Source organism: Strongylocentrotus purpuratus, unplaced genomic scaffold (assembly GCF_000002235.5).
Source record: "Strongylocentrotus purpuratus isolate Spur 01 unplaced genomic scaffold, Spur_5.0 spur5_scaffold_12, whole genome shotgun sequence".
NCBI lineage: Eukaryota > Metazoa > Echinodermata > Echinoidea > Camarodonta > Strongylocentrotidae > Strongylocentrotus > Strongylocentrotus purpuratus.
Window position 1 is genome coordinate 21,074,435 of NW_022145597.1, and position 27,876 is coordinate 21,102,310.

The 27,876-nt window shown below is 38.4% G+C and overlaps 1 protein-coding gene across 1 annotated transcript; it reads right to left on the reverse strand.

The window, feature by feature from the left end:
- Positions 1–451: 451 nt before the first annotated feature.
- Positions 452–27,661, reverse strand: LOC115922494 (angiomotin-like). Its single transcript, XM_030981426.1, has 12 exons — positions 27,570–27,661; positions 17,340–17,547; positions 15,048–15,192; positions 12,860–12,979; positions 12,008–12,132; positions 11,079–11,228; positions 9,909–10,016; positions 9,277–9,344; positions 8,624–8,716; positions 7,183–7,790; positions 2,907–2,992; positions 452–2,540 (listed from the first exon to the last, which is right to left on the reverse strand). The coding sequence occupies exons 1-12, from the start codon at positions 27,659–27,661 to the stop codon at positions 2,508–2,510; spliced, it is 1,836 nt and encodes a 611-aa protein (XP_030837286.1). The 3' UTR covers positions 452–2,507.
- Between the last annotated feature and the right edge of the window lie 215 nt (positions 27,662–27,876).

The window sequence follows — 27,876 nt, forward strand, 5'->3', positions numbered from 1 at the left end:
ATCCCCCCCCCCCCCCCCAGGTTGAATTCTAATGAGAATAAGGAATAGAGTCCCGTATTTGAAGAAAACAGAAATCAGACTCGTTACCAATGCATCCTCTTGATAAATTACAGTCAAACCTGTTTATTAAGGTCACCCAAGGGAAACACAAATAGTGGCCACTGGAGACAGGTGGTCTTTCTAGACAGGTTCTTCAACACACATTTCCTTCTACGGGGAGGCAATATGTGTGACCACTATAGAGAGGTGGCCATTAAGACAGATTTGACTGCACATACAATAATACTTGTATGAATTGAAGAGAACAAAAGGGTTCATGTCAACTAATGATGTAGTAAATCAGGAGGTTGCAAACATTGATATAATATAGTAGAATACATAGTAGATAGGGACTTTTAGATTTGCGTGGACTGATACGTGTGACGTCCATTCAAGGCAGTGCATTAAAAGGACGTCGATCATAGCAATCCCCATTGTCTTCATGCTAATCTAAAAGTCCCTAATGTCTTCACCAATTGACAGTGTAACTATTGTCTAGACTCTGCATGATCCCTCACAAATATATAGTAACCATTAACATGATAACCCTCTCGTCACTATTCTGTTTGGGACTTAAATGAGACCGTATTTTGTCCTAAAATAACAATAAGTAACAATAAATAGATAACAATAAAGCTAACAATGGTTGGATTTATTGCATTAAATTCACCCTTTAAGGCTAGAAACCTCCAGTCAAAAAGTAAATTGCCGTGATATCAACATGAACATCAATAGTTGTACTTTAATTGATTATCGCTACATACCAGCATTAATGAAGTATCTTTATTAAACCCCTGGGCAAGCAAGTTAGAGCGAACCACCTCAAAAGAAAGAAAGAATATTAACTTGACAACGCAGTAATACTTTGCACATGAATGAATGGCAAGAGGAATTAGTTGGGCAATAAAGAAACAAAACAAAAAACATAGCTGCACATAACAGTGGTCCTTATGCTAACCTCTTGTTATAAGATAGATCAAATTGAAGCATACCACTTATACAATTGTATATCTTGCTGCAGAGGTTTTTAAAACAGTCTATTAACGTCCCAGTGTAAACAGACAAATTTGCTCATGATTCGCTAGTCAGCTGCTCTCAAGCTAATTCTTCACAAAATGGCTTTAAATACCATCCTGGCATCCATTTTAAATTGCTAAATCTACAATAAAGGGTTATAAATTTCAGATAAATTGGATTAAATACTAAAAATGTCAAGATGTCAAATTTTAGGCACCGTGATTGCCATGATTGTTAATAGAAATTCATTGCAACATTGTTTTGGATTATTTAGGGGCAAAAGTGTAGATTTTATCTACAATCATGATTACACAAATAAGGCTATAGTCTGGCAAGGCACAACATCAAATTTTCTCTGGCACATGTTTAATAAAGTATGGAAGAAATATGTTTGATCAAGTAAACAAATCCATCGGCATTCAAATTCTTTCATTCCCATATCTATAACATAGGATGCACACAGTTCCCATAGGCAATAAGTTAAGGCAATATATCTGAAACCATCTTTAGAGGTTATCATGGTGCAAAAGACCAGTACCCTTAGTTAAAATACTTTCTATTCTAAATCAAGGTCTGTGGAGTCAGCAGTATTTTGTCTAAAATTCATACAAGATGACCGAAAGAGAGAGTGAAATCTTTGTTTTAGAGTGATCGCTAACACGTTACATTACGATGTAAACAAATACATGTACAAAGAACCTTGTAACTTGAACCAAACATTCATTTTCAAGGGTCAAAATCAAGATCTTATCATCCATTAGATAATTGAATCGGGCATGAAGCATCAGTATTGACATGAAGATGTGTTTCATTAAGAATTTTTATTAATAACTCCAACGATTGTACATCAATGACACTAAATGGCTTTAATATCACTAAACAAAAAGATGCAAGGATCAAACAAGATGTAATCCTCCCATAAATATATAATTCCAGTCATCTTGAATTCAACATTGTTTCTTTGGTGATGGTGAGTGATGATGATGAGGGTGGGGGGGGGGTGAGGTTGTATACACCGGTAGAGCACAGAGAGTACCAAAACTGACCCTCTCTAACATGTCTCCAGTTCTGCTTAAGGTTGCTGATGATAGTGGGGCAGGGGGGGGGGGGGGGTTGTATACCCGGTAGAGCGCGGAGAGTACAAAACTGACCCTCTCTACCACGTCTCCAGTTCTGCTTAAAGGTAATGATGAAGGTGAGGGGTGATCATGTTATACACCGGTAGAGCACGGAGGGTACAAAACTGACCCTCTCTACCATGTCTCCAGTTCTGCTTAAGGGTAATGATGAAGGTGAGGGGTAATCATGTTATACACCGGTAGAGCACGGAGGGTACAAAACTGACCCTCTCTACCACGTCTCCAGTTCTGCTTAAGGGTAATGATGAGGGTGAGGGTGTAATCATGTTATACACCGGTAGAGCACAGAGGGTGCACAGCTCTCCATCTTCGCTAAGTCTTCCATATCGATCCAAGTATCTTATCCTGCAAATGAAGAAAAAAGATTTGAACATATAGGAGATATTAATACTACAAAAACAGAAAAATGTTCGCTCTGTACAAATAATAAAATCAGAAATTTTTGTTTTCTCTCAAATAAATTTTCGATCATATACAAGCACCCTAAATATAATCATCGCAAATATGTTTCTATTTCCATTGTCGAAAAAATCTATTACATCATTAATAACAAAGAAAATCAAAGTTTATGACATTAATGTACAAAGCAAATTTGAGAGGGGCTCGCAAGATATGTCACCGAGTTGTTAATTTGTGTTTCATTGATCGCAACTTCAAAAATTCAAAACCTTCTTATTTTTAATTGGAATTTGCTCGTACTTTCACACACACCTGTTGAGCAATCTCAAGATCCAGCTGCTTTAGTTTTTCATCCAAGAAACTTCTCTCTCTCGCTAAATCGGCTTCACTCCCTCCATCTGAACAAAAAACAAAAAGTGGCATACAGTTAACAACTTAATTCTTCACACACCTTGTAAATTTGACATGTTTTCTGTTGAATACTTTTAGATGAAATATTTAAAGATACCGTAATCAACGTTGTATAAACCGCCCTCGTGTATTAACCGCATCCCTCTTTTTTTTTTGCCGACTTTTTTTTTGCCGACTAATAAAACAGTAGAGGACCTAGGATAGAACCTTGAGGTACGCCGTGTAATAGAAGAAAAATTGGAGGAATTATTATTATAAACTACATATTGAAATCTATCAGAAAGATTACTTTCAAACCAAGATGACAGACAAATTTGAGTGTTGTTCTAGTTTCCGAGTGGTGAGTCAACACACCGATTACTGAGCTGGGAGACATTGCCAGGCATAGCGCCAGGTAAAGGGGCATAAATCGAAACTGTGTATAAACCCAAAGTTTTGGGAAATTTTGAAAATTGGATGGATAGTAATTCTTTAAAATGTTGATATATTTCAATGCCCATGTGGATGTTTTATAAGCACTAAAAAATTTAGCCCCCTAAAACACTTCTGCTTTCAAGAAATTGAATGATCACAATTTACCGGTGCTCCGACCATGAAAATCTCAGAATATGCAGTTCTGATATATAATTTCCAAACAGGAATAGCAAATCTGTTTATTATAGTCAAGAAACATTGTTTTAAAGCTGAAGTAATATCAATCTTGAGAGGGAGCTATACAACATAAAGAGTTCATTATTTACAATTTTATCACTGTAGACTCGATTCCAACCGAGACAACGGTCATTGAATAATGTAAAATCGCATATGCTTCCAATATGTTCATTTGAACCAAATTCATGACCCCATACCAAAACTTTGTTTTACCTTTAATATATCACATCTTCAAGATACATAAGTCGGGGCAAATCAATATTTTCACATACTTAATAAATTATAAAACTTGGTATTGGTAAGGGTATGAAATATTTAGTTAACTCTATGTTAATACACAACATGCGCCTTGAGCACTCCACAGAGTGGATTTGGCGCGATATAAGTTACATTATTATTATTATTATTATTATTATTATTATAATTTAACAATATGGACGTGGATGAAAATATAAGAGGACATCATTTCACTCAACAATCATCAGTACAAGTTCCCAAACATCCCATTAAAATTGCTCATTTAAACACAAGGGGTTTTAATGAGACGTTGACAAAGCAAATTAAAAAAAGTTTCACATAACTTTGCCCAGTTTTCATTGCTTCTATACACCTGTACTTTTAAATATATATTCTGTATTAACACTACTCCCTAGTTGAAGTCTAATGCTAGTTTACAATTTTACAATGGGTGGATATATAGAAACATAATTCTCTAAATCAACTAAATAAAATTGAGAGCAGGGTAACAAAACAATTATGTAACAAAACAATTATCTCCACGAGATCCAACTTGATTTTCATTTACAAGCAAAAACTATGCACTTGATCCCTAATACTACCAGCACAACAAATTTCTTCATAATGAACCCCTCCTTAGCCAAGCCTCCCTAGTGTACTTCCTACCAGGGCCCTGTTTCACAAAGCCTTTTTCAATGACAAATGACAAAAATCAGTGACAAATCTGATGGTATGATGACAGTGTGATGGCAAGTCGACAACTAAAGAGAGCGCTGGAGTCAAAATGGAGAAAATCCAAACTTGTTTCGGATCGACAGAATTACATTAATCAAAAGAATAAGCTAAATGTTATCATTCAGAAAGCTAAGCGTAATTATTACACAAATGTTATTCTTGAGTCTAACTGCAGGAATATGTTTTCAACAGTCAGTTCATTACTGGGTCGTTCAAAGCATGTCCTCCCAGTGTCCGATGAACCGCTTCGCCTCTGCAATGATTTTGCCAATTTCTTTGAGGGCAAGGTTAGGAGTATCAGACGGTTACTTGATGCACATCCACCTAATCAGCAAACAGTGTGGACTGTTCCAGATCCGGATAATGTTCCTCCTCCTCTTGGTCCAGTAGCGGATGACGACTTACTGCTGGCTTTAACACCAGTCAGCGATGAAGATGTGAAGAGGGTCATAAAGAAGTCTGCAAACAAGTCCTGTGACCTGGATGTCATGCCAACCTGGCTGCTTAAAGCTAATTCAGAGGTAATGGTACCCGTTATCACGTCAATCATAAACTGCTCGTTAGTGAATGGAGTTTTCCCTGACAAACTTAAATATGCAATAGTTTTTCCTCACCTGAAAAAATCTTCGTTGGATTCTTCGGAACTTAAAAACTATAGGCCTGTATCTAATCTTGCTTACATATCCAAGGTGATTGAGCTCGTGGTGTCCTCAAAACTGACAGCCCATGTCGAAGAGCTTAGCTTACAAGATGAATTTCAGTCGGCATACAGGAGACATCATAGTACTGAATCTGCACTAACCCGTGTTAGAAATGATATTCTATGTGAAATTGATAAAAGGCGTGGTGTGATACTAGTTTTATTAGATTTAAGCGCAGCCTTCGATACCATTGACCACGGATTTTTGATTGATAGGCTTTCCTCAGAATTTGGAATACGTGACACGGCTCTGCAGTGGTTTCGGTCGTATCTTAACTGTCGGACCTATCGGGTTCGCATAGATAGCACTTACTCTGATGTTCATACTTTAGATTATGGAGTTCCACAAGGGTCCGTACTCGGCCCGCTCCTTTTTACGCTATACGTCAAACCTTTGGGAAGAATTATTAGTCGCTACGGTCTTAGATATCATATGTATGCTGACGACACACAAATATACACAAGTTTCAACCCCAAAAGTCTTGCAAATTTTCAAGAAGAAATAAGTAAACTGGAACAATGTATCTCTGAAATTAGTATATGGATGACCTTAAATAAACTCAAACTGAACGAAGGAAAGACGGAACTACTGCTGGCCATGTCACCAAAGCTTAGACATCACTTACCGCGTGATATAAGTATAAACATAGGAAATGGTAGAGTACAAATGTCTGACAATGTCAAAAACTTAGGTATTTTCTTTCAATCTTCAATGTCCATGTCTAAAAAAATTACTGCTTTGTGTAAATCGCTTAACTTTCATTTGTACAATATCTCTAGAATCAAGAATCTGTTGACCTCTGATGCGTGCCATCATGTCGTAAGATCATTAATCCTCAGTAGAATAGACTATGCCAACTCTCTTCTTTTGAATGCTAATGTGACAGACATTCAAAGATTACAACGAATCCAAAATCGTGCTGCCCGGGTTGTTTTGGGAGGGAGCAGGTATGAATCAGCATCTCCTCTACTTAAGCAATTACACTGGTTAACCGTAAATAACAGAATCATATACAAAGTTTCCCTAATTGTCTACCAATGTTTGAATAATTGTGCACCAATGTATCTGTCTGTGCTTCTACATACTCCTCCTAGACTTCAATACAACCTCCGCTCTTCTAACGACCCCACGCTCCTCCGATTACCACGTATCAATTCAAGATCGGGGGAGTGTAGTTTCTTTTATTATGGCCCCAAAATTTGGAATACCCTCCCTTTCGACCTCCGTACCTCTCCCTCAGTTGAAATTTTCAAGAAAAAACTAAAAACGTACCTCTTCAATAAGTAAATTGTAATTCTAATATTTTTGTTTGTTATTATAATTACTCTTTTATACATGTATTATCTTGTGTTTACTATGTCATTATTTCTGTAAAGCGCTTCGAGCAATTCGTTGGATGTTGCGCTATATAAAAGACAATTGTATGTATGTATGTATGTATGTAATCAGAAGCAAGGATTTCAGTAGCTTATAACAAAGGCTGTCATTTGTCACTGATGACAAGTTTTGTGAAACAGGGCTCTGGTATGCATTCACTGAACCTTGGTTGAGAGTGGCACAGGAAATCCAAGTCCTTGTCAAAGTGTCATGGCTGGCTAGGACTTGAACTGTTACCTATTTGACCCGGAATCTAGTAACATACACAACACGTCTTACATTGATCTACATATGCCACACTCAACCCAGGTGACGTAAAAGGGTACCTGGCAGGATTTAATTCCTTGAGCGACGTAATGGAAGCCGTGCTAAAGCCAGGGTAATAATCAGGATCCCTGTCTGGGCCTCAGAATAGTTTACTAGAATGATGGCTCATAACAAATGCTTTATATTATTATCATTATTATTATTATTACCTGTTCCTGTCATTGAGAGTCCCGACGTACTGAGTGACGTGTAGGAATCACTGAAACCCATCAGCCTCTCCTGCGATCCTAGACCAGATCCTGCAGACCCGGTGTGACTCGGTGGCCTTGCGAGGGCTCCTAAGCTCTGCTGCGACCCTGCAGGAGACCTCCCACCAAGGGACACGACATGCGGCAGGTTCTGCAGGGAGCTCGCCGGAGACTTGGACACCAGGTTCTGGTTGGACGACGCCGGGGACATGTGCAGGTTCTGGGTCGACGTCGCGGGTGATTTTGTCAGGTAGTGCTGGAGGCTGTGGGTTGAGGATGCGGGCGACTGCTGCTGCTGCTGTTGTAGGCTCTGAACGGAGCTGGCGGGGGAACGGCTGCCGAGGTTCTGCAGGGAGCTGGAGCTGACTGCAGGTGATCCAGACAGGTTGCTCTGGAAGGGGGTGGAATCTACGGAGCCACGGCGGTAGGACTGCTGCTGAGGGGAGGGAGGGCGGATGTTCTCGGGATAGGAGGACAGTGAAGTAGACGACATGGTGGCAAAGATTTGGTTCTGGAGAGCTTGGATGATGATTTCACGTTTCTGGACCTCTGTTGAAAGGGCTGAAACTCTGAAAGAAAAGACAATATGTCCATTTTAGTACTATTCATAACATAAAGAAGGAAACATATGTCATCTAAAAGCATAGAGATACTACTCCTGTTGAAAAAATATGTGGTGTTACTGCAGACCTTGCTCAAATCTATCATTGCCAAGGAAGCCTTCAAAAATTACAAACTAATGAGAGTTATATCCCTTTATTCAAAAGAACAATAATGACAGTAATAATAATACTAACACCAACCAGAATAACAAGAACAATAATGATACAGTCTTATTTACCCTGGGTAGCCTAATAACTACAAATACTTCTCTTCATAAAGGTTGCGCAATTGTTATTAACTCAGCAATGACACATAAACATTTAACAAATGTGGTTCACAAGGGGCAAACCTCAGTAAAACAACAGCCTGATCGCCCGCAGAAGGGGTCATGAACTAACTTTCTCTCAAGATCGTATATCATTGCTTAATGTCTGGAGCTCCCTCCATCATCCCTATCAACTCCCCCTCTCTCTCTCTCTCTCTCTCTCTCTCTCTGTCTCTCTCTCTCTCTGCCTGCCTGTCTGTGTCTGTGTCTGTCTCTCTCTCTCTCTGCCTGCCTGTCTGTGTCTGTGTCTGTCTCTCTCTCTCTGCCTGCCTGTATGTCTCCGTCTCTGTCTGTCTCTCTGTGTCTGTCTCTGCCTCTGTCCTCCCTCTGTCACTCTCTCTCCTTACCACATTGCACACCATACCAGAAAGCGCCATTTGATATCCTTTCCTATCAAGAACATTACAACTGGAAACATGCCTATGGATGGCCAAGGGCAAGGGAGAGGGGGGGGGGGGGGGGGCATGACTTTACCTTTTCTCAAGATCGTATATCCTAGCTTTATGTCGTGAGCTCCCTTCTTCATCTCTCTCCTTCCCGCCATCCATGTCATGTACACCACTCAACCTGTCATCAGAAGGAATCATGATGGATAATTGTTGAATTTTCCTTAGAGATAGAAGCGATAAACGTATTAAGTGTTTTCTTGTGATATTTGTTTTTACAATTTATTTTGGCGAATTTCTTTTAGTGCAGTAAGCACACTGGGCATAGAGAAAATTAGTGTCTAGTTTCAAAGAGGGGAACAAAAGGGGGGGGGGGGGGGGAGAGAAAAATCTACACAGTAGGGCTATTGCCATGATCACTAGAAATGTTGAACTATGAATATCAATATTTTTATTTCATCTTATGGTTATCATGATCATTATCTTTGTCATCAACATCATCATCACCTTTATTACCATCGTCATCACCACCATCTTTATCACTACCAAATTTATCTTCCTTATCATCATTACTTAAACCACCACCGCCGCCACCACCACCACAAACATCATCATCATCATCACTACCAACAACACCATCACCATCATCGTCAACATCATCATCACCCTCATCGAGATCAGCAGCAGCATCCTTACCATTATTAACCATCTTTTTCTAGTCATACAATGCATGAGACTTACCTAGAGTTTGATGGTGCTTCCACATGACATTGTCTGATTGCACACTCTTCCAAGTACTTGTGTTCCCACTAGAAGTAAAAGTCGAGATTTAGAGTCATTGTGATGTCATTTGGTACACAAAGAAATAAGAGAGAATGTATAGAGAAGCAATGGAGAAGCGATAGAAAGAGAAGGAAATCAGTGAAATGAAGAGAAATGTACAGGAGAGATAGGTGGAAGAGAGGAAGTTGGGGGAACAGACAGATAAACAACAACAACACAAAATATATGCATGCAAAGTCACTTCAAACATCGTAAAGATTAGATAAGACAAAACTTAAATGACAGAATGAGGAGAAAGAAGAAACTAGAATGAGATATAAAAAAAAAGTAAAGGAAAATAAAGAGAAAAGGAGAAAGAAAAATGACAGTGGGGCAAAGATAGGGTATTGGAACAGGAAGAGACAGAATAGAGAGAGAGAGAGGGTATGGGTGATTACTTTACTGACTTCAGCCTCAAGTTTTACAATAGTATTTTCTTTTTTTAGCCAGAGATAATATGAAGGAGAGAGAAGATGGGGCAGAGATGGAAATGGAGTGAGAGAGAGAAGTGAGAGAATAGAGATAGAAAGACTATGGATGATATATCTTACCTTACTAACTTCAGCCTCTAGCTTTAGGATAGTACTCTCTTTTTCAGCCAGCGATTCACTTGTAACATCTTCAGGCTCCGACACACCTTCATCTTGGTTCGCTACAGCCTAAACGGATATAACAACAAAATGAATAATATAATAACTAAATAAGAGACCTGTGACAATTTCGTATATCTTCTGTGCAGGAGCATTTTTCTATGGTATTTAGCAATAAAATATAAAAAATAATTTTCCCCAAAGATATAAATTTATCAAATTCATAACTATTATCATATTAGAGAAAGTTACTAACAGGTTTAGAAGACTATTTTGTATAATGATTAATGTTTTTGTTTCTAAAACTTTATATGAAAGTGTGATTTTGATTTGTATAGATTATGTACATGACATTGTCAATATTACTTTTCTTTTTTGATTTAATTGATGACCTCATTTTATGACGAATTTTGGATTGTAAACAATGTGCGATGAGTGCATGGACTACTACTTTGTATTTCTAATAAACCACATTTAATTAAATTGAATATTGTGTCCAACTGAAACCTGGGGGGTGTTTCACAAAGATCCTAAATTGAACTTATCTCTAAGTTGGAGTTAACAAATATGGGAAGCCGTTAGCATCTATGAAAATATGTTGTAAAAGTTATTTTAAAAGGCATAAAATGTTGATTCAAATCATTCATATTTTTTTTTATTATCAATGAGATATTTCATGTTCTTGATGTGGAATTTATAAAAGTCTAAAATACTTGAATTTTTCCTTTTAAATATATTTTATTTTGAGGCTACAAATGGCTTTCCATCATGTTTAAGTCCAACTTAGAGTTAAGTGTGACTTAGGATCTTTGTGAAACACCCCCATGATTGCCACCCTTATCAATTAAAGCTCTTAATGTAAGCAGAGCCATTTATTAGGAGAGTTCGGTCAACCCGGTTCAAGTTGGGCACAATATGGCGAAGTTGGCCAAACTCTGTGTAGAAGTAGCTCTGGGCCACGTCTTATAAAGAGTTACGAATGATCCAAATCAATCGCAAGTCATCCAATCAATCGTAAGTTTGTAGCCTCCTAGCTCTAATGTACATAGCTGCGATTGATATCAATCGTAAATAAGTTGCGATCAACATCAACTCTTTAAAAGGCGGGCCCAGATTGCGTGACTCACTCACCTGGCGCCCTCGTAGTTTCTCTATCTCTTTCTCCATCTTATGTCTGAGTTTATTCTCTAGTTTCTCCCTCTTCTGACGAGCAGCTTGCAATGATGTAACCAGCTGCTGTAACGATCTCACCTTGTCAACGTAAACCTGACGCTGGGCACACTTGGGAGGGGAGGAGGAGGGGTCAGGAAAGAGATAATTCACAAACATATTTTTAAAATATAATATTTAACAGTAATCATAACAGGCAAGCAAACACCACACAGCAGTAGAGGCTAACTTGACTGAGTTGGGTATCCGGACAGTTGATTTCAAATAGTTAAGTCATTTTTTACAGTAATTTAATCTAGTTTCTAGTCATTTCCTTCAAAGGTATTGGTAGATCCTAAACAAATACAATTGTTAAGCTTTAAGAACAATAAGAATCATACCAATAATGAAATGATAACATGTCTTATTTCCTAAGGGTAGCCTCATCAGTATTATTACTTATCTTTCTGAGAGCCCTGTAATTATTATTACTCCAGCATTGCCAGGGCAAATGCATTCACATTTAAGTAATTTTGTCACTCCTTAGTTAAAATTTACAGTAAGTTTTAGTTAACAAACAGTGCTTTTTAGTCTTTGTAGTATTCAGCAAGATTTGGGAATGTCATCTTTTCCAAATTGCCTCAGAAGAGTTGACATCAACTGTACGTTTAACCATTACTATCAAAATTGCTACACATGAATATCAAACTACTTATTGCCATATTAAAGCCATATTAAGATAACTGGAGAAAAAGGTGGCCACTGTTTACAGGTGGCCTTCTTATACAGATTTGACTACACACATTTCCTTGCTAAAGGGACACAAAATAGGACGACTATAGAGGAGTGTCCACCAAAGATTTTTGTCTCAATTAAACTTAATTAAGTGCTTAAGTTTGTTTATAACATACCTCTTCATGTAACTTAGTAACATCTGCTTGAGCCTTGGACAAGGCTGCATCCAGCATGTCCACGTGTAGTCTCTGTTCTGTGAGTTCATTCATCAACTGCATATTAGTCTCATCCAAGTCTTTACCTGTTTATCAAATAAATTATTGACAGTCATTTATAGCCACTGGGGTATTGATGGAGAATTCTTTCTTCCAGATGGTTACAAATTGTACTGTACAGAATCTCTAGAGAAGGCTCTAAGACATTCTGAATGGGCTTCAAATAATCATAATAATTTCTTTTTTTCCTTCTTATTTCCAGCTACACTTCTTTACTCAGAAAGCTATCTTGTTAACAGTCAGAAATGGCAAATTTTTAAAGAAACACAGGCAACTAACAACTAAACTATCCATACCCCATGTAAATTTGTTGTTGTTTGTGTTTTTTTGTAACTCAGGAATAAAAGGTGGACTGGGTGAATACTTTTTAAATGTAAGCTTTAATATGTCACATTCTCAAGGAACATAAATCAGAACAAATCTTTTTTTCAAATATTAAGTGACAAATAACAAACTTGATAAGGGTATGAATAATTCAGTTGATAACTGTAAACACAGAACCCTACTCTAACTTTTTTCTCATGGTCAGAAGTAAAATACTGGCATTTATTTCAACTTATTGACAACATTTTTGCCCATGTATATTGCTTACAGAGATATTGCATATTATTTGATCAATGTAGCAATAAAAGAAAAACACAATTGTTGCCAATTTGAAGAACGACATCTGATCTATTTAGCGCTAAACATAAATCCTGTCCTGAAAGAGTTAAAAGCAAAAATAGACAAGTTACTTGTGAGATGAATACTTACATGTCATTTGTGTCTGGAAGAGCACGTTTTCTTTTCTCGTTAATTCCTCTTGCAGGTCAGCCTCGATAGATTCCCCATGATTGGCTGTCCTGGAACTCTTGGCACGTGATTCTACATAGACTGAATACGGACATTTGATATAATTATTATGAATATTATTATTATCGTTATTAAGTATTCGGCATCACCTGTGCCTGGTACAAGCAAACTTAATCACTGTGACCCTCAAGTCTCTCATTTTAATATAACTGATTGGGGATGTGCACCCCAACACTGAACTTAAAAAATACAAACCTATAAACCTCAATCTATTAGGAATTTTAACCTCCCACCTCCCCTTCTTATTATCCCCATTATCACTTTTACTGTACAAACAGACTCTATTCTGACACATAAACATATTTCCATAAAACCTTCAGTCAGGCCTAACACCCCTCAACAGCGCTTCATAGTCTTACATTGAAGACCCCATGATACTGTAAAAAACTTCAAACTTTCGCAAATTGTTACCAACAGCCTTTGACATAGCAAGAAACTTTAGTGACCTGCACAAATTTAGAGTTGTGTCAAATGTGACTCGATAGTTTTGTGGTATGAAACTTTCATATACATGTATATATGTCGTGAATCTGAACTACTCATAAACATGCAGGAACATTTCATATATTAAAGCGAAGCTTCCAAGTTTAGCAGTATGTTTTATGACCAACATGGGTTCGTTCCTCATTATAACCATCACCATGGATTGTTGTTCGTCCCTAGAGGTCAACAAACTTGGTAGTGTACCCATCCTGGCCAGGCAGATACCCAGACAAACAACGGCATTCAGGGAATTTAGGGAATGCCAAGTATTTTCCAGTACATAGTTAGTTTCCCATCAAGCTGGGGTGCCCGAGAGATTGGCTCAAGAAGTTGGGACGGTGTTGAAAGACGCGTGTCTGACCTTGCGAGACCGGGGTCAGTCCCAAATTCATAAAACATGCTCCGTAAATACCACTGACTTTATCTGGTGGTAATGGAGGGATGACAAGGGGGTGGAATGGAATCTGACGGTGCTCATGCACACATAACATGGTTTTTTAATTTTTAAAATTAAATGTAAAGAGTGAAGAACAATCATTATTAATCCAATTTACTCCACTAAAGCTGTTATGACTGTATTTTATCATCACTGTAATTGTCTATGATTATGATTATTTCTTTTCGTAAACCGATCTATAAACGTTTACCAAGGAAAAACAAATTTCCAAATGGATAATAAATGTTTCATTTCAATTGTAATCTCAATTTGTCTTGGTGGAATAGATAAAAAGGATCAATATCTATCTATTAGTATTAGCACCTGCGCTACATTTCAATACTATGCATCATGTTTGTATCTACTCGAGTACTGGCTTGTCACTAATGTTTGTCAATCTTAGTTGTGTGTCAATGTGCATAGGCCTACTCCTCCTGAAGCTCCTTGACCTGCATGTACATGTAAGTGTTATCAGTTAAACTTTACACTTTGATAACAAAATGTAAAACTAAGTGCTTGTCAGCACACCAATTTCCCTTCATTTACCGGTAAACAAAGTGTTGCTCACACAGATCCCCAGAAATTTTACAAAACTGTTTGATCATTCTCATGCACTCCAAAAAGTAGTATTCTTTGGGTGCAGTAAACTTTGGTTAATAACAATAATGGGCATTAGGTCTTGCAGCTTACTACACATTCCATCAACGGAGTGAAATTAATAATTCTGTCAATATCAAATTTTTACTGGATATATCATAATCTTCATAAAATCACTCTCTTGCCCAACCATCTCATAATAATACCGGTAAGCATAATAACAATAGTGGGTTCTTGTATATCGCGCTCATGTCTGTAAAACTTGACACTCCTGGTGCTTTACAGATCATTTTCCCTGTCCTGTTTCTTTAATATCAATGTCAGAGAAGTGAATAGAGTCCACCCGCACCCCCCCCCCCCCCACTCAGTGTTATTTAAGTTACGCATATGCATTTTCCCTCCTTTTGAAAACACCCCCGTAAGTCCGGTGTAAAGTCAATACGGGCCAGTTTTGTGTACTACGAGCCGGACGGTGGTGCGTGAAAAGTACCCCTTTACCAGACATTTTGGGAACACGCATGCAGTCCCTCCGACCCCGGAGTGGGGGGGGGGGGGGGGAGGAGAGTCCATTACCTGTTAAATCTCGATTCCTCTCCTGTAGTTTCTTGACTTCTACTTCAAGTTTGGCCCGGACGAGCTTCTCGAGGTGCTCCCTCTTGTGCGTCGATTCAATTAGCTTCTCATGCTCTGTCTGTACCTTGTGGATCTCTTGCTCAAACTGCACAAGGAAATATAATCATGAGACCAATTTACTTACTAATTTCCTAATAAATGCACATGGGAATAATTCAACAATGATGATTTCTTTAACTCAATTACCAGTCAAATAATATTATACAACTTGGACATAATAATATTCATTACTGTCTACTAATCTTTCAATGCCTCAGAAGCTCATAGGAGTAAGAAAATGTTATCTGTCTACCATTTCCTTTTCCTGGGTAAAGAGCGTTAATGAATGCCTTGCTACCAGAACTGAATCCTTGGAAAGCTGGTAAGACCAGTGTCAAGCCAACCTTTTGAATGTCAATTCTTGACAAACCTCCCCAAAAGGCACTCGGTCATATATCTTTGAATATTAGAAACTGAAAAGCTAACTATTCTTAGCAACTGCACTTTTTATTTTTGTTCTAAAGTGAAGTATGAAATATGATTTTTTTTAAATAAATTAACAATTATCAAATCAAGTTCTCATGGATAGGCTCTGAATCACATTGTTTTTCGTTGCCCCTTGAACTACCCGTCACTTCCTTAAACATGAAATAGATTGTAAATACTAGTACATGTAAATAGAGGTGGCGAATTCAGTTAATACATAGATGTATATATCTAAAGTTGAAAATGCATTTTCTTTCCATGTGAGTAGGGTCTAGATCTTGCAGGACAACAGGTGAACTCAGGGTTTTAACGACTACCATCACCACCACCGATTTCACCCTGATTAATTTCATCAAGCAATTGAGTTGTCAAACCCCATTCTGCTTTCCAAATCTCACAGAACTGATTTACATGTACAATGAAAACAACAGTGGGCAGAAATGCTGTTAACAATTCGTCCTTGACAATCCGCATAATTTCTGCACTTTATAGTCTATAAATCTAATGCACATTACTGCCATAAAACTGACTCAAGGGAGACAAATCTTCTAAAATTTTGCAAATTTCTGTATTTGTCAACTTTCTTTCTGTAATTGTCCTTGATATGAGCATATTTCCTGCATGGTTGATACAGTCGCTAACTAGCTATGTTTACATGAAATCATTGTAGTTTTAAACTTTACATTTGCGAAACGTCAAAGTTATGAGGGTTCGCACGGGACTGAAACAACAAGTTTTCAAAGTTTTAAACTACAAGCCGGACAAGCAGTGAGTTTTACGAACTTTGAGCAAGGATTCCCCACTGCTCATAGTTATCGCGCTAACTTTAAGATTGCTCTTGGTTTGTAACTTCAAGGCATCTGCACAGTCCCCGACTACAGAATAGCTTTGACGTTTAAAGCTATGACCTAAACTTTAAGTTAACGGACTGCCATATGAACCTCACTAGTAGCTGTTGTAGCCTATTGCACATTATGGCCAGAAAATTGACTCATGGATGAATCTTCTTGGCAACTCTCTCTTATTAGCCTAGGTCTCCAGTATTTGTCTTTGGACTTGGTTGTTTCATAATCATATCATTGTAATGAATAGTAATGCAGAAATGTTTCTGGGACCAGTTTTTATAAAAACTAACAAATTCAAAAACTTTAAGAAAAATTTGCTCTCAGTCAATCAAATGCCAGGATTTCAGTAGATTATAACAGTTATTGAAACTTGTCATTGATAACAAGTTTTGATGAAACAGGGCCCTAATGTCATCTTACACATTCGACATTGTAGCTTGTCTTTTCGATTGCACGTTATGGTCGTTAAAATATGTACTCAGGAGGCCTGTCCTCATCAGCTCGAGATTGCCAAATATCCCGCTATTTGAACTACCCCGATCGCAAATTATCCAGTTAATTTGCGTCTTCATCAGCCCAAAGTTGCAATCAGCGGGATATTTGGTTGAGATAATCATCTTAAGATATCTTCGGCTAGTTTGCAAAATATCCCGCTATTTGTTCGGTGCGTCTTCACCAGCCCGAAGACTCACACTATGCACGAACGTTGTGCAAATTATCTCGAGCTAATTTCTCAACCTAGAGTTTCAAGTTTCGAGGTCGAGCTCGAGCTGATGACGACGCGATTTGTAACTTCGGGCCTATTTCCCAAATCAGTAATAGCGGGCAATTTGGTAATCTTGAGCTGATGAAAACAGGCCTATTGCAGCTTGTCTAATCAATTGCACATTAGGGTCGTTAAAAGAAGTACTCGAGGACAAACCTTCAGCAACTTGGCAACTTTTTGGTAGTTGGTCTCGAGCTCTTGTCTGAGGACGCTGTTCTCGTCCGATAAGATCTCCACCATGTGAGTCGCCCTGGACGCGATGGCTTCATGGTCCAGCTCAAAGTTGGCCTGAGATGCTTGGGAGGCGGGGGAGGGGTGAGGGGCGGGGGCGTCGGTCGATAGAGGGGACGTGCTGGACGTACTGCTGCAGAAGAAAGTAACAGAGAGAGATGGAGAGATGAGTTTTGACTATTGAGATTAGGGCTTGAGATACAGTTGTGTCATTTAAATCTTCTTTCCTTCAAACTAAAAAAATGTTCTTTCATTCTGTAAGAAACTCTTTGAAGAGCCTTTGCCCTAAAATGTTGCACTTTGAAATTTAGAAAATATAGGATTCATGTTGCAGTTCATCATTTGCAAATAAATTGTATCGACAGTACCGTATATATTTATTTTAATCTTTTTTTAATTGGGCAATTAACACAAATATGCTAAATGATTGAATAATGGCTCCATATTTAGTCGATCATTAACGATGGAATCAAAGCGTTTATTAAAGGTTAGAGGAGGAAAGGGAAATGCCCCCCCCCCCCTTCTTCCCCCAGTTCTGCTATACACACATACATAAATATAGAAATCTCAAGAGAGTTTAGGAATAAAGCTGAAAGTAAAATAGGGATATTAAAATGTTCAGACCTATGCCACCTCCCCTCCCCTACACACAAACATTTTGAAGTAGGAGGACACATTTGGACGCAGCAGGCATGCAGTTCATGCAATAAATTTCATACAAAGTCATGTCCATGTCTACATACTACACCCAAGGTGAATTGCTTGTTTGGTCTACAACCAGTTTGTCTTCTACCTAATTAGTCTATTTCCATATGGTCTACACCCAGCCTATCTGCTACCCACATGGTATAATAATCATTTAATATAGTATTAATGACTGCTTTGAGAGAAATAGTTGTTTTTATATGCTCAAGGGAAGGTTAGAATTGTGCTATTACCCGAGGCGTGCCGAGGGTGATAACCCAATTGTAACCTTCCCTAGAGCGTATAAAAACAATTATATACCTCACTTAAGTAATCCAGCCATCTGATTGGTCGAAATTGCATTCATAAACTTCAACTGTTCCTGTAAAATTCCCGGTAACCATGCTTAAAACATTTAATATTTTTAATAACCATGGTTATTAAAAAAATAGGTCAGTCTCCATGGTTACCCCATAGGTTTACATGTTAAAAAATGGTTTGAGCGATGGAGGATACCGTATGTGTGCGAATAATTGGTCGGTAATTTCAATACAATTGAATCTCGATCGATCTTACCGACAATTTTATCTTGCATTGTTGACATGAAGACGAAAATAAACTTCCAAAAACAAAAAAACAACATCTGCCGATAGATCTTGATCTAAGTTCGTGCCAATATGCATTGCAAAAGTAAAAGAAGAGTCCGTATATGGAGCTTTTGCGAAGCATTCATCACACGCAAAGCCGGTTTCAATCCATTTTAATGTATATATAGTACAAAACTGCCAAGCATGTTAATAACGCGCGATGGCCGAGAGGTCTGAGGCGCTGACTTTAAATGCATCACCTTTTGTACGCAAGAGTTCGAATCTCATCTTGGACCAAAAAAAAAAGTATTTTTTATTTTTTATTTTTTAGTCTATTTTTTTCGGCATATAAAAGTATTAATGACTGCTTTAATATTCGAGAAATAGTTGTTTTTATACGCTCTCGGGAAGGTTACAATTGGGCTATTCCCCTCGGCACGCCTCGGGTAATAGCACACTTCTAACCTTCCCTTGAGCGTATAAAAACAACTATTTCTCTCAAAGCAGTCATTAATACTATACTATTTCTCGAATATTAAAGCAGTCATTATTACTTTTATATGCCAAAAAAAAAAAATTTAAAAAGAAAAAAAAAAAAAAAAAAAAACTTTTTCCGAAGATGGGAGTCGATCTCTTGCGTACAAAAGGTGATGTAACTAAAAACGGCGCCTTAAACCGCTCGGCTATCGCGCTCTGTTACCATCCATAGCAGTTTTTTCTTATATATACATTAAAATGGATTGAAACGGCTTCGCGTAATGGATGCTTCGCGGCTGCTCCATTAAACAGGCCCTTCTTTTACTTTTGCAATGCATATTGGCACGAATTTAGATCAAGATCTATCGGCAGATGTTGTTTTTTTGTGTTTGGAAGTTTATTTTCGTCTTCATGTCAACAATGCAAGATAAAATTGCCGGTAAGATCGATCGAGATTCAATTGTATTGAAATTACCGACCAATTCTTCGCACACGTACGGTATCCTCGATCGCTCAGACCATTTTTTAACATGTAAACCTATGGGGTAACCATGGAGACTGACCTATTTTCCCAATAACCATGGTTATTGGGATTTTGAACTGTTTTTTAACCATGGTTACCGGGAATTTTCGGGAACAGTTAAAGTTTATGAATGCAATTTCGACAAATCAGATTGCTGGATTACTTAAGTGAGGTATATAATCATTAATAATAATAATCATCAAATGATTATTACATCTTATGGATAGTAGACGAAATAAGCATCAGACAAACTGGGAATTAGACCGACTGGAATTTAGACTAAATGAGAAATAGACCAAATGGGTAGTAGACGACTAGACGAGCTGGGTGTAGACAATATTATGGGAATAGACCAATTGGGTCGTAGAGAAACTGGTTGTAGACCAAATGGCAATACACACACCCAACATCCTAAATGTGTGTCACATTGTAACCCCTACTACTGCCCAATGTGATTCAATGAAATTTAGGTTGCACATATCATCAGTCCAATCATAATTCCTTTGCATAGAGGGCTGCCCCTTCGTCACCTCCAGGTTTCTACTAACACGAAGCATGCCAAACGATTAAAGCCCCTCCAAAGTGATGGGGGCCCCAACAATTTGATGACAAAGTTTCACTTAAATTGTATTATAATTTGAAAGAGGATGTCATTTAAGACACAATTCTGCAAGGATTTTCAAAATAAATGTGTTTGAAGTCGAATATTGATGAAATAATACAACATTTTGGTTTTCTGCATACAACAGAAAACCCAAATTATTTATTCTTTTATCAATATTTTTCTTCAAACACAATTTTTTGGGGGAAATCTTTGCAGAAGTGTATCTTAAATGACATCCTCTTTCACGTTATGGTACAATTTAGGTGAAATTTTGCCATCAAATTTTGGGCTCCCAACACTTTAGAGGGGCTTTAAGATTACCAGGCAGCTTTATAGCTGAAGGCAAATAACAATAAACAAAATTGCTTTGGAAAACCAGCACCTTTTGCAAGTGTCAGAAAAAAATGAGAAGCTGTATGCTGTACGATAATTGAATCACAACATGAACTTGTGTGATTCGTGAAAGTTTCTTGACTTCAACATTTCTTGTCAGCAGATTTAAGGTTTTAAAGCAGTTTAACATCTAATAGTAAATGGGACTGTTAACTTAAGGTTAAATGGGGGAAGGGTCTGTAAGGGAGGACGTCCATAATCAAGTTTATCTATTCATTCTCTTTTAAAAGAGGCAGCCAAAACCTACGAGAGAAGAAGCTTGTTCTGAAAATATTAGCTGAAATTAAGTCATACATGTATATAAAACAAATGTTATCAAATCAAAACCATTCGGGACCACTACTATCTCCACTAATCTTGAATGTCAATTGAAAACAGATAGTTTTACAGGTTTGGTTTGCATTGGGAGGGTGAAAAGACGAGGGCAACTCCCCTTCCCGTTCATCGATCCCCATCCATTGCTCTACCGGTGCCTTCACTGCTAAAGACATTAGCAGTCAGGGAAACAGGCGGCACATACACAAACATGACGACATAATAGAAGAATTCAAGGCATCTGTTCTTGAGTCGCGCCTTCCTCCCCTCATCAGCAGTTTGTACTTGACTTCATTCCTCCAAGACTATTCTCTCATCTCTGCTCGTCTCAAAGGAAGGACCGCTCTTTTCCTCTCCCCCCTCTCCCCCCCCCCCCTCTCTCTCTCTCTTTCTTTCATCTCTTCCTCTCTTCCCTCTCTTTCCCCCTCCCCATCTTTCACTCTCTCACCAACTTTCTTACTTTCTTGAACATCTCTTTCAAACCTCCTCTTCCTTCTCCTTTTCTTGTGTGTGAACTCTTTTTTGTTCTTCTTTTACATCTTTCTTCCCTCAACCCTCTTCTTCCTCCTATCTTTTGTCTTCCTCTATTTGTTTCTTTTTTTCTCTCATCCATGTCTCACAATCTTGTTCTGTATGATCTCTCTTTCTTCTCTGATCTCTTTTTGCTCTTAATCACCTTCTGTCAATTTTCCCAATTTTTTAGTCTATCCCTTTCTACCTTCCTTTCTCCCCTTTCTGGATATATTTCTTCTCAGCTTGCTTCCTGCTCTTTTCCCTTAGTGCTTCTCTCTCTCTCTCCATCTCTCTCTCCCTGTCTCTTCTCATCACTCCAAGCATATCTCCCTTCTCTCTGCCTATCAACATAAAGACATGTGTAGTGGTACTTTCTGATGCAATCGTTGGTGTAGCTATGGAAGCAAAAGGGGATACCCCCCCCCCTTCATATGGCAAAAACGAAAGAGAGAAAAGGAGAGAAGAAAAAAAGTAGGAGAAGGAAATATGCCAAGGCAAGAAAAGAGGATATTGGGATCTACTTTGCACCCCCCCCCCTATAGCCTTGTTAATTCCCTTTTCATTGACAGATTACAACCAGAGCTGCCCCCAACCCCCCCCCCCCCCAATAATACAAGTGCCCTTCAATGGCTACGCCACTGGATGCAGTGCAACACACAGGCAATGGTTTGTAGACTGTGCTGTTTTGAGGTGTAATGGAAACTAGTACCAGACAGACAGCCAGCCGATACTAGACGAATGATGCGCAATGTCTACCTTTTCATCAACATGAAATGGAATACACAAGATAAATAATGAATGAGAGTTCAGAGTACTCTAGCTTCAAAAACACATTTTGAAAACACCTCAGAATTTAAACACAATATGCTCAATGGCTATCAAACACTACATTGATTGTATTTCTAAATTGTTGTTATACAAAAACCATCATGTACATGTAATGCCTACGCCAGCTACAGCCTAGTGTACATGAGGCTTCAGAGTATATTTTCATGACCTTGACCCAATATTTTCACCCTATTTGATAAACTGCATGCAATAAATCGATTCATGCTGTTACAACTGAGGAATTACACTGCAACTTCACGCTTCATTCTCAGATGAAAATAGCCTTCTTTTTGTCATCATCACTTGTGTGAACTAGCAAACCAGGGGTCATATTATTATTGGCAATCAAATTGATTTCTAATGAATAATCATGTTTCTCTTGCTATGGTGCATATCACATCATACCATCCACAGTGGTATGAAAATTATTACTATCCACTAATAAAATGTTTAGCTCTGGCAGCGATTATTGGCGCAAAGTGCATTTCAAAATGATGCCAAGTACCAATTTCACATTTGGAGCAAAAGAGACAACGTACTGTAACTGGGAAAACCTAATGCCTTGTCTAAAAACGCATGATCCAGCAGAGATTTGAACCCTTATCCTCTTCAATGAGTGTCAAGAGCATGAACCACTGGATACGTGTGCGTGTAAACCCACCCATGGTCTTTGATCGATGCTCTCATTTTCCTCAGGGCCAACTGAATGCCTCGTCTAAAGACGCATGCACCACCAGAGATTTGAACCCTTATCCTCTTGAATGAGTGGCAAGTGCATTAACCACTGGATACGTGTGCGTGTAAACCCACCCATGGTCTTTGATCGATGCTCTCATTTTCCTCAGGGCCAACTGAATGCCTCGTCTAAAGACGCATGCACCACCAGAGATTTGAACCCTTATCCTCTTGAATGAGTGGCAAGTGCATTAACCACTGGATACGTGTGCGTGTAAACCCACCCATGGTCTTTGATCGATGCTCTCATTTTCCTCAGGGCCAACTGAATGCCTCGTCTAAAGACGCATGCACCACCAGAGATTTGAACCCTTATCCTCTTGAATGAGTGGCAAGTGCATTAACCACTGGGCACGTGTGCATGTGCGTGTGAACCCACCCATGGTCTTTGATGCTCTCATTTTTCCTCAGGGCCAAGGTACATACACAGAAGGGAATGCCTGGAATCTCCCCTCACAGACAAACAGCCTGATGAGATCATGTTGCCCAAAATACTGTACCTCCAACCAGGAGTGTGTCCTATGCTTTTATAGAATGATTGATACAGGCGCACATGTGCCACAGTGGGCCTACAAATACTTGGTGCAGAGAGGCGAGAGTGAGATTGTATGACTCGTATGAGCATTAAATCACAGGAAAGCCATACGCCCCTATCATGGTTTGGGGAATAAGTCCCCACATAAACTCTAGATGCATGGAGTGGTAAAAGATTCAACTCCTACCGCTGGTATGGGCATCCTGTGACAGACATTAAACAGCATTTGCTACTCTACACCCAGGTGGTGCAAATGGCCCCCAAAATTCCAACTGCAACTGCACCTGTACAGGCCCTCCCGATTGCAAAATGCTAAAATCGAGCCCATGCATACTGACTTTACATCTTTCATCCATATCCCTGAGAAGATAGGTAAGCATAGAGACCTATTATGCTGCGTACATAAGTTTCTGAAACATGTACAGGTAGGTCTACAACACATTTGTCTGTTTGGAGCTAGAAGGCCGTTAACTCTGTGTTCCAAGTATATTTGAGTTCCCAGTAACACCCTTCTGGCTCCAAACAGACAATATGAGAAACAAGTCAGGTGAATAATCAATAACAATATAAAGTAGAGTAATGACCTTCAGTTACAAGACAAGGATACACCTACAAATGGACATGTAGTCAGCATCAATGAGGCTACAGGTCATTCACCCATCAATTCACAATACCAAGTTCACCAACATGTACAGGGCTGCATCTCTGAATTGTGATGTTATGAGACCCTTTTGAATGAACCTCCCATGTTGTCCATGATTATCTAATTACATGGATTGTATCAAACTTCAATTCATGCACACACACTCAATTCATTTGAAATTTAAGAAACATTCAAATACCAGTATTGCGGGTAACAGAAAGAAATTAAATTAATTTGATTGAGATTTGCCATTTTCAACAGGCAACATTTTTTTCTCATAGAAGACTTTTAAAGCATTTCGTACAAGTCGATGGAATTCCTCCAAGTCTGGATCAGGTGTGTACTGTAGCCGATGATAGGATACTACACGTAGGAGCATTGACCACAGAGTACTAACGTGGGACACATCTTTCATTGGGACACTATTTGAGTTGACCTTAGGGGATGCCTTAGCATCTCTCTACAGCATCATCCCCATGTCTCACTGGGCCCGTTTCCATTTGCCCCAATTTTCAAAAGTGCGTCCTAATTCTGATCGGGGAAAACTGAGTCCAATCAGGACTTCTTGTAGCTCAAGCTAATATGAATGCACAAAAGGTATTCTATCATTAGTTCATTACGCTTAAAATATAAGCTCAAGCTTTTACAAGTGTCTCGAGTAAACTCATATCAGGCTCATTCACGAAATAGCCCACTATTTCGTTAATGAGCAGGTTATAATTTGCTGATAAAGAAATACACTAAAATTATGAAATCATCTGTTTGGAGCCAAAAGGATGTTAACTCCGTGTAAAATGATAAAAATTAATGCCCTTCTCGCTCTAAAACGGACGATATGCTTTGAAGTTTCAAATAATTGTTTGAGCAAGTGGGGATCAAGTCAGCCTTAATGAAGATAGTTACAATTTAGTTTCAAACTCGTACCATTTTCCTTGAGAAGCGATGATTGGTACTAAAATGTCAAGCTGAAGCTTGCTCGGCCTAATGGAAACGCATCTCAGGGGGCATCTTCCATGCTGCTTAGTTTATTGCACAATGGAATGTACCTGTAAATTACTTGGGTTGGAATGTCTAATGCGGCACAGACCGTGACATCGGACAGTCTCATCAACGGACAGGATTCAGACCCTATATTCTAACCAACACACGTTCTGTTAGTTTGGAGCAAGCAGGGGCCTGTTACTCGAAACCGCCATAAGTCTAAGTTCATGGACAACTGGACATTCCATTGAAACGCATGTTAATTCTATAACACATGTATCAATGGGATGTCCACAAACTTAGACTTATGACCATTTCTAGTAACGGGCCCCAGAGGGCACTAACCCACATACTTTAATACAGAGTTCATGCCCTTCTGGCTCTGAACAGACAATTTATGAAATTATGGAAGGTTCAATCAAGAAATTACAAACCACATTCCTGGTTATACTACTTACATATCACCTGTTTGGAGCCAGAGTGACGTTAACTTCATAAACTTCATGTCCCTTTTGCAGCCAACCTCAAATGCTGTAGAACTTTGCAGGAATTATGAATATGTCATGTATGTCCTATCTGTGAAATTTAAACGTTAGCAGTGTCCTCATATTCAAATAATGCAAGGAAAACCGTTTACTTGCTAGACTTCACTGTCAGACACTATTGAGTGACTGACTGGCTTTTTTCTTGCTTTGGTAATAACATATATGAAAATAGTTGTAAAGGGTACATGAGCATTTGTCTACATCAATAACCCACTTCTTGTGATGGCCAAGATTAAACTGATTGAATCTTTGCGCAGCATAAAACGTATGACCATTCGGTACAATTGTCTGAAAATCAAGACTATTACTTTTGGGCTCTATAGCCCTAAAGTCGATTGACAACTAATAGTCGTTATTTTCCCACTTGAAGACATTTTCAAGCCCCACCTTTTTTAGGGAAGTTCTAAATTAGTATTATCTTTCAAATGCAGTTGGAATTTAACTTTTTCATTCCTGCCAACATTTGCAAATGAGAATTAAGAATTTTTAGCACGGTATGTCTTCAAAAATAAGAAATCTGTACCCTTAACAGGCGTTCGTACATGCAGCGGCAGTGTAACTGGCAATACGCGGTAAATCTACGCAAAAAAGCGAATACAAATTCGCTGCTCAATCATGCAGCCCTTCAACTTCACATCGCGACATATGATAAAACAAGCTTAATTTGGCTGAAGCAACACAAAAAAAACTTTTGAAAATCTGGAATATTCTGGATTATTCGGAAGGGTTGGCAGGTATGTCAATGCCCTGTTGGCTCCTAACTCGATTTATTACATACAAAATAAAACAATAAAATATTATATTACATGTATAAAGTTTATTGCTTCCATTCATCATTTGTTACCATTCTTGGAGGGATGGGGGGGGGGGATGCTTCGGAAGGGAATAAAAACGATTTATCCCCTGCTTTAGTTATGAACCAGATTTATTCAATATTAAATACTTGTGTGGTATCACTTTGCTGGCCCCAAATTATGGCTGACAGAAGTATATACCGTAAATCTCTGTGTATAAGGCGCACTTTTTTGCCGCCGAAAAAAAATTGAAAGTCGGGGGTGCGCCTTATACACAGGTACAGAAAAAAAAAAGATTTTTTTTTTTTTTTAATTTATTTTCGATTTTTGATTTATGGCGCTATGCCTGGCAATATCTCCCAGCTCAGTAATCAGTGTGTTGACTCACCAATCGGAAACTACAACAACACTAAAATTTGTCTGTCATCTTGGTTTGAAAGTAATCTTTCTAATAATCTCAATATGTAGTTTATAATAATAATTCCTCAATTTTTTTATTTAAGCAAATGGTGTACCACAAGGTCCTATCCTAGGACCTAGGTACTTTACTGTTTTTAATTTACATTAATGATCTTACACATTCTCTAAAACACATTTTTACTATTATTTGTGACAAGTGTACAAGCACAAATCAGCGCCTTTAACTGCACCTCGATGTTAAATGAAGGTCCTTTCCCGCGTGGGTTTTCGGCAACCAAACAACAACAACAACAAAAACGATTTTTTTTTTTTTTTTTTTTTTTTTTTTTTTTTTTTCCCCCTCCCCAAAATAGGGGTGCGCCTTATACACAGGTGCGCCTTATACACGGAGATTTACGGTATAACATTGTTTGGAAAGTGAATAAGTAAGGGGTTTGAAAACAGCCTGTAGTTTTGTTTGTTTGTTTTACCTGACTGCTATTAAAGAAAGCATGTGTATGCTTGTAAAGTGAGCAACCAGGGGACCCACAGCTTTAAGCCCTCTCCAAGGGAGTTGGTAATGAAAATTAATACCTTACCAAAGGGCACTAGCGCATCGACTTGGTTTCAATCCGGGTCCTCTCGGTAACAACGAGTTGAAGACCACTGGTCTAATGTACCACTGAGCCATCGCACCTCCATTGAATTTAGTTTCATGCTACAATACAAAGTCCCCTTTGCTTAGTCCTTTATTTGTTTATTAAAAATAAATACAGAAAAATAAAAAGCACTACACCGGTAGTATGTACAATGTATGTCACTTATTTTGTTGCAGGCTAATTTTATGCAATTCACTGCATTGTGGGGATGTTGTGGTATAGTGGTTCGTTTCCTTGACACTCACTC

Excerpts from the sequence above, each read along its gene's own strand:
- LOC115922494 (XM_030981426.1), bottom strand. The coding sequence starts at position 27,661 with ATGGCTCAGTGGTACATTAGACCAGTGGTCTTCAACTCGTTGTTACCG. Across the intron at positions 12,980-15,047 it reads GAGGAATCGAGATTTAACAG|TCTATGTAGAATCACGTGCC; the intron begins GTAATGGACTCT and ends GTCCGTATTCAG. Across the intron at positions 2,993-7,182 it reads ACTCTCAATGACAGGAACAG|ATGGAGGGAGTGAAGCCGAT; the intron begins GTAATAATAATA and ends TTTTTTGTTCAG.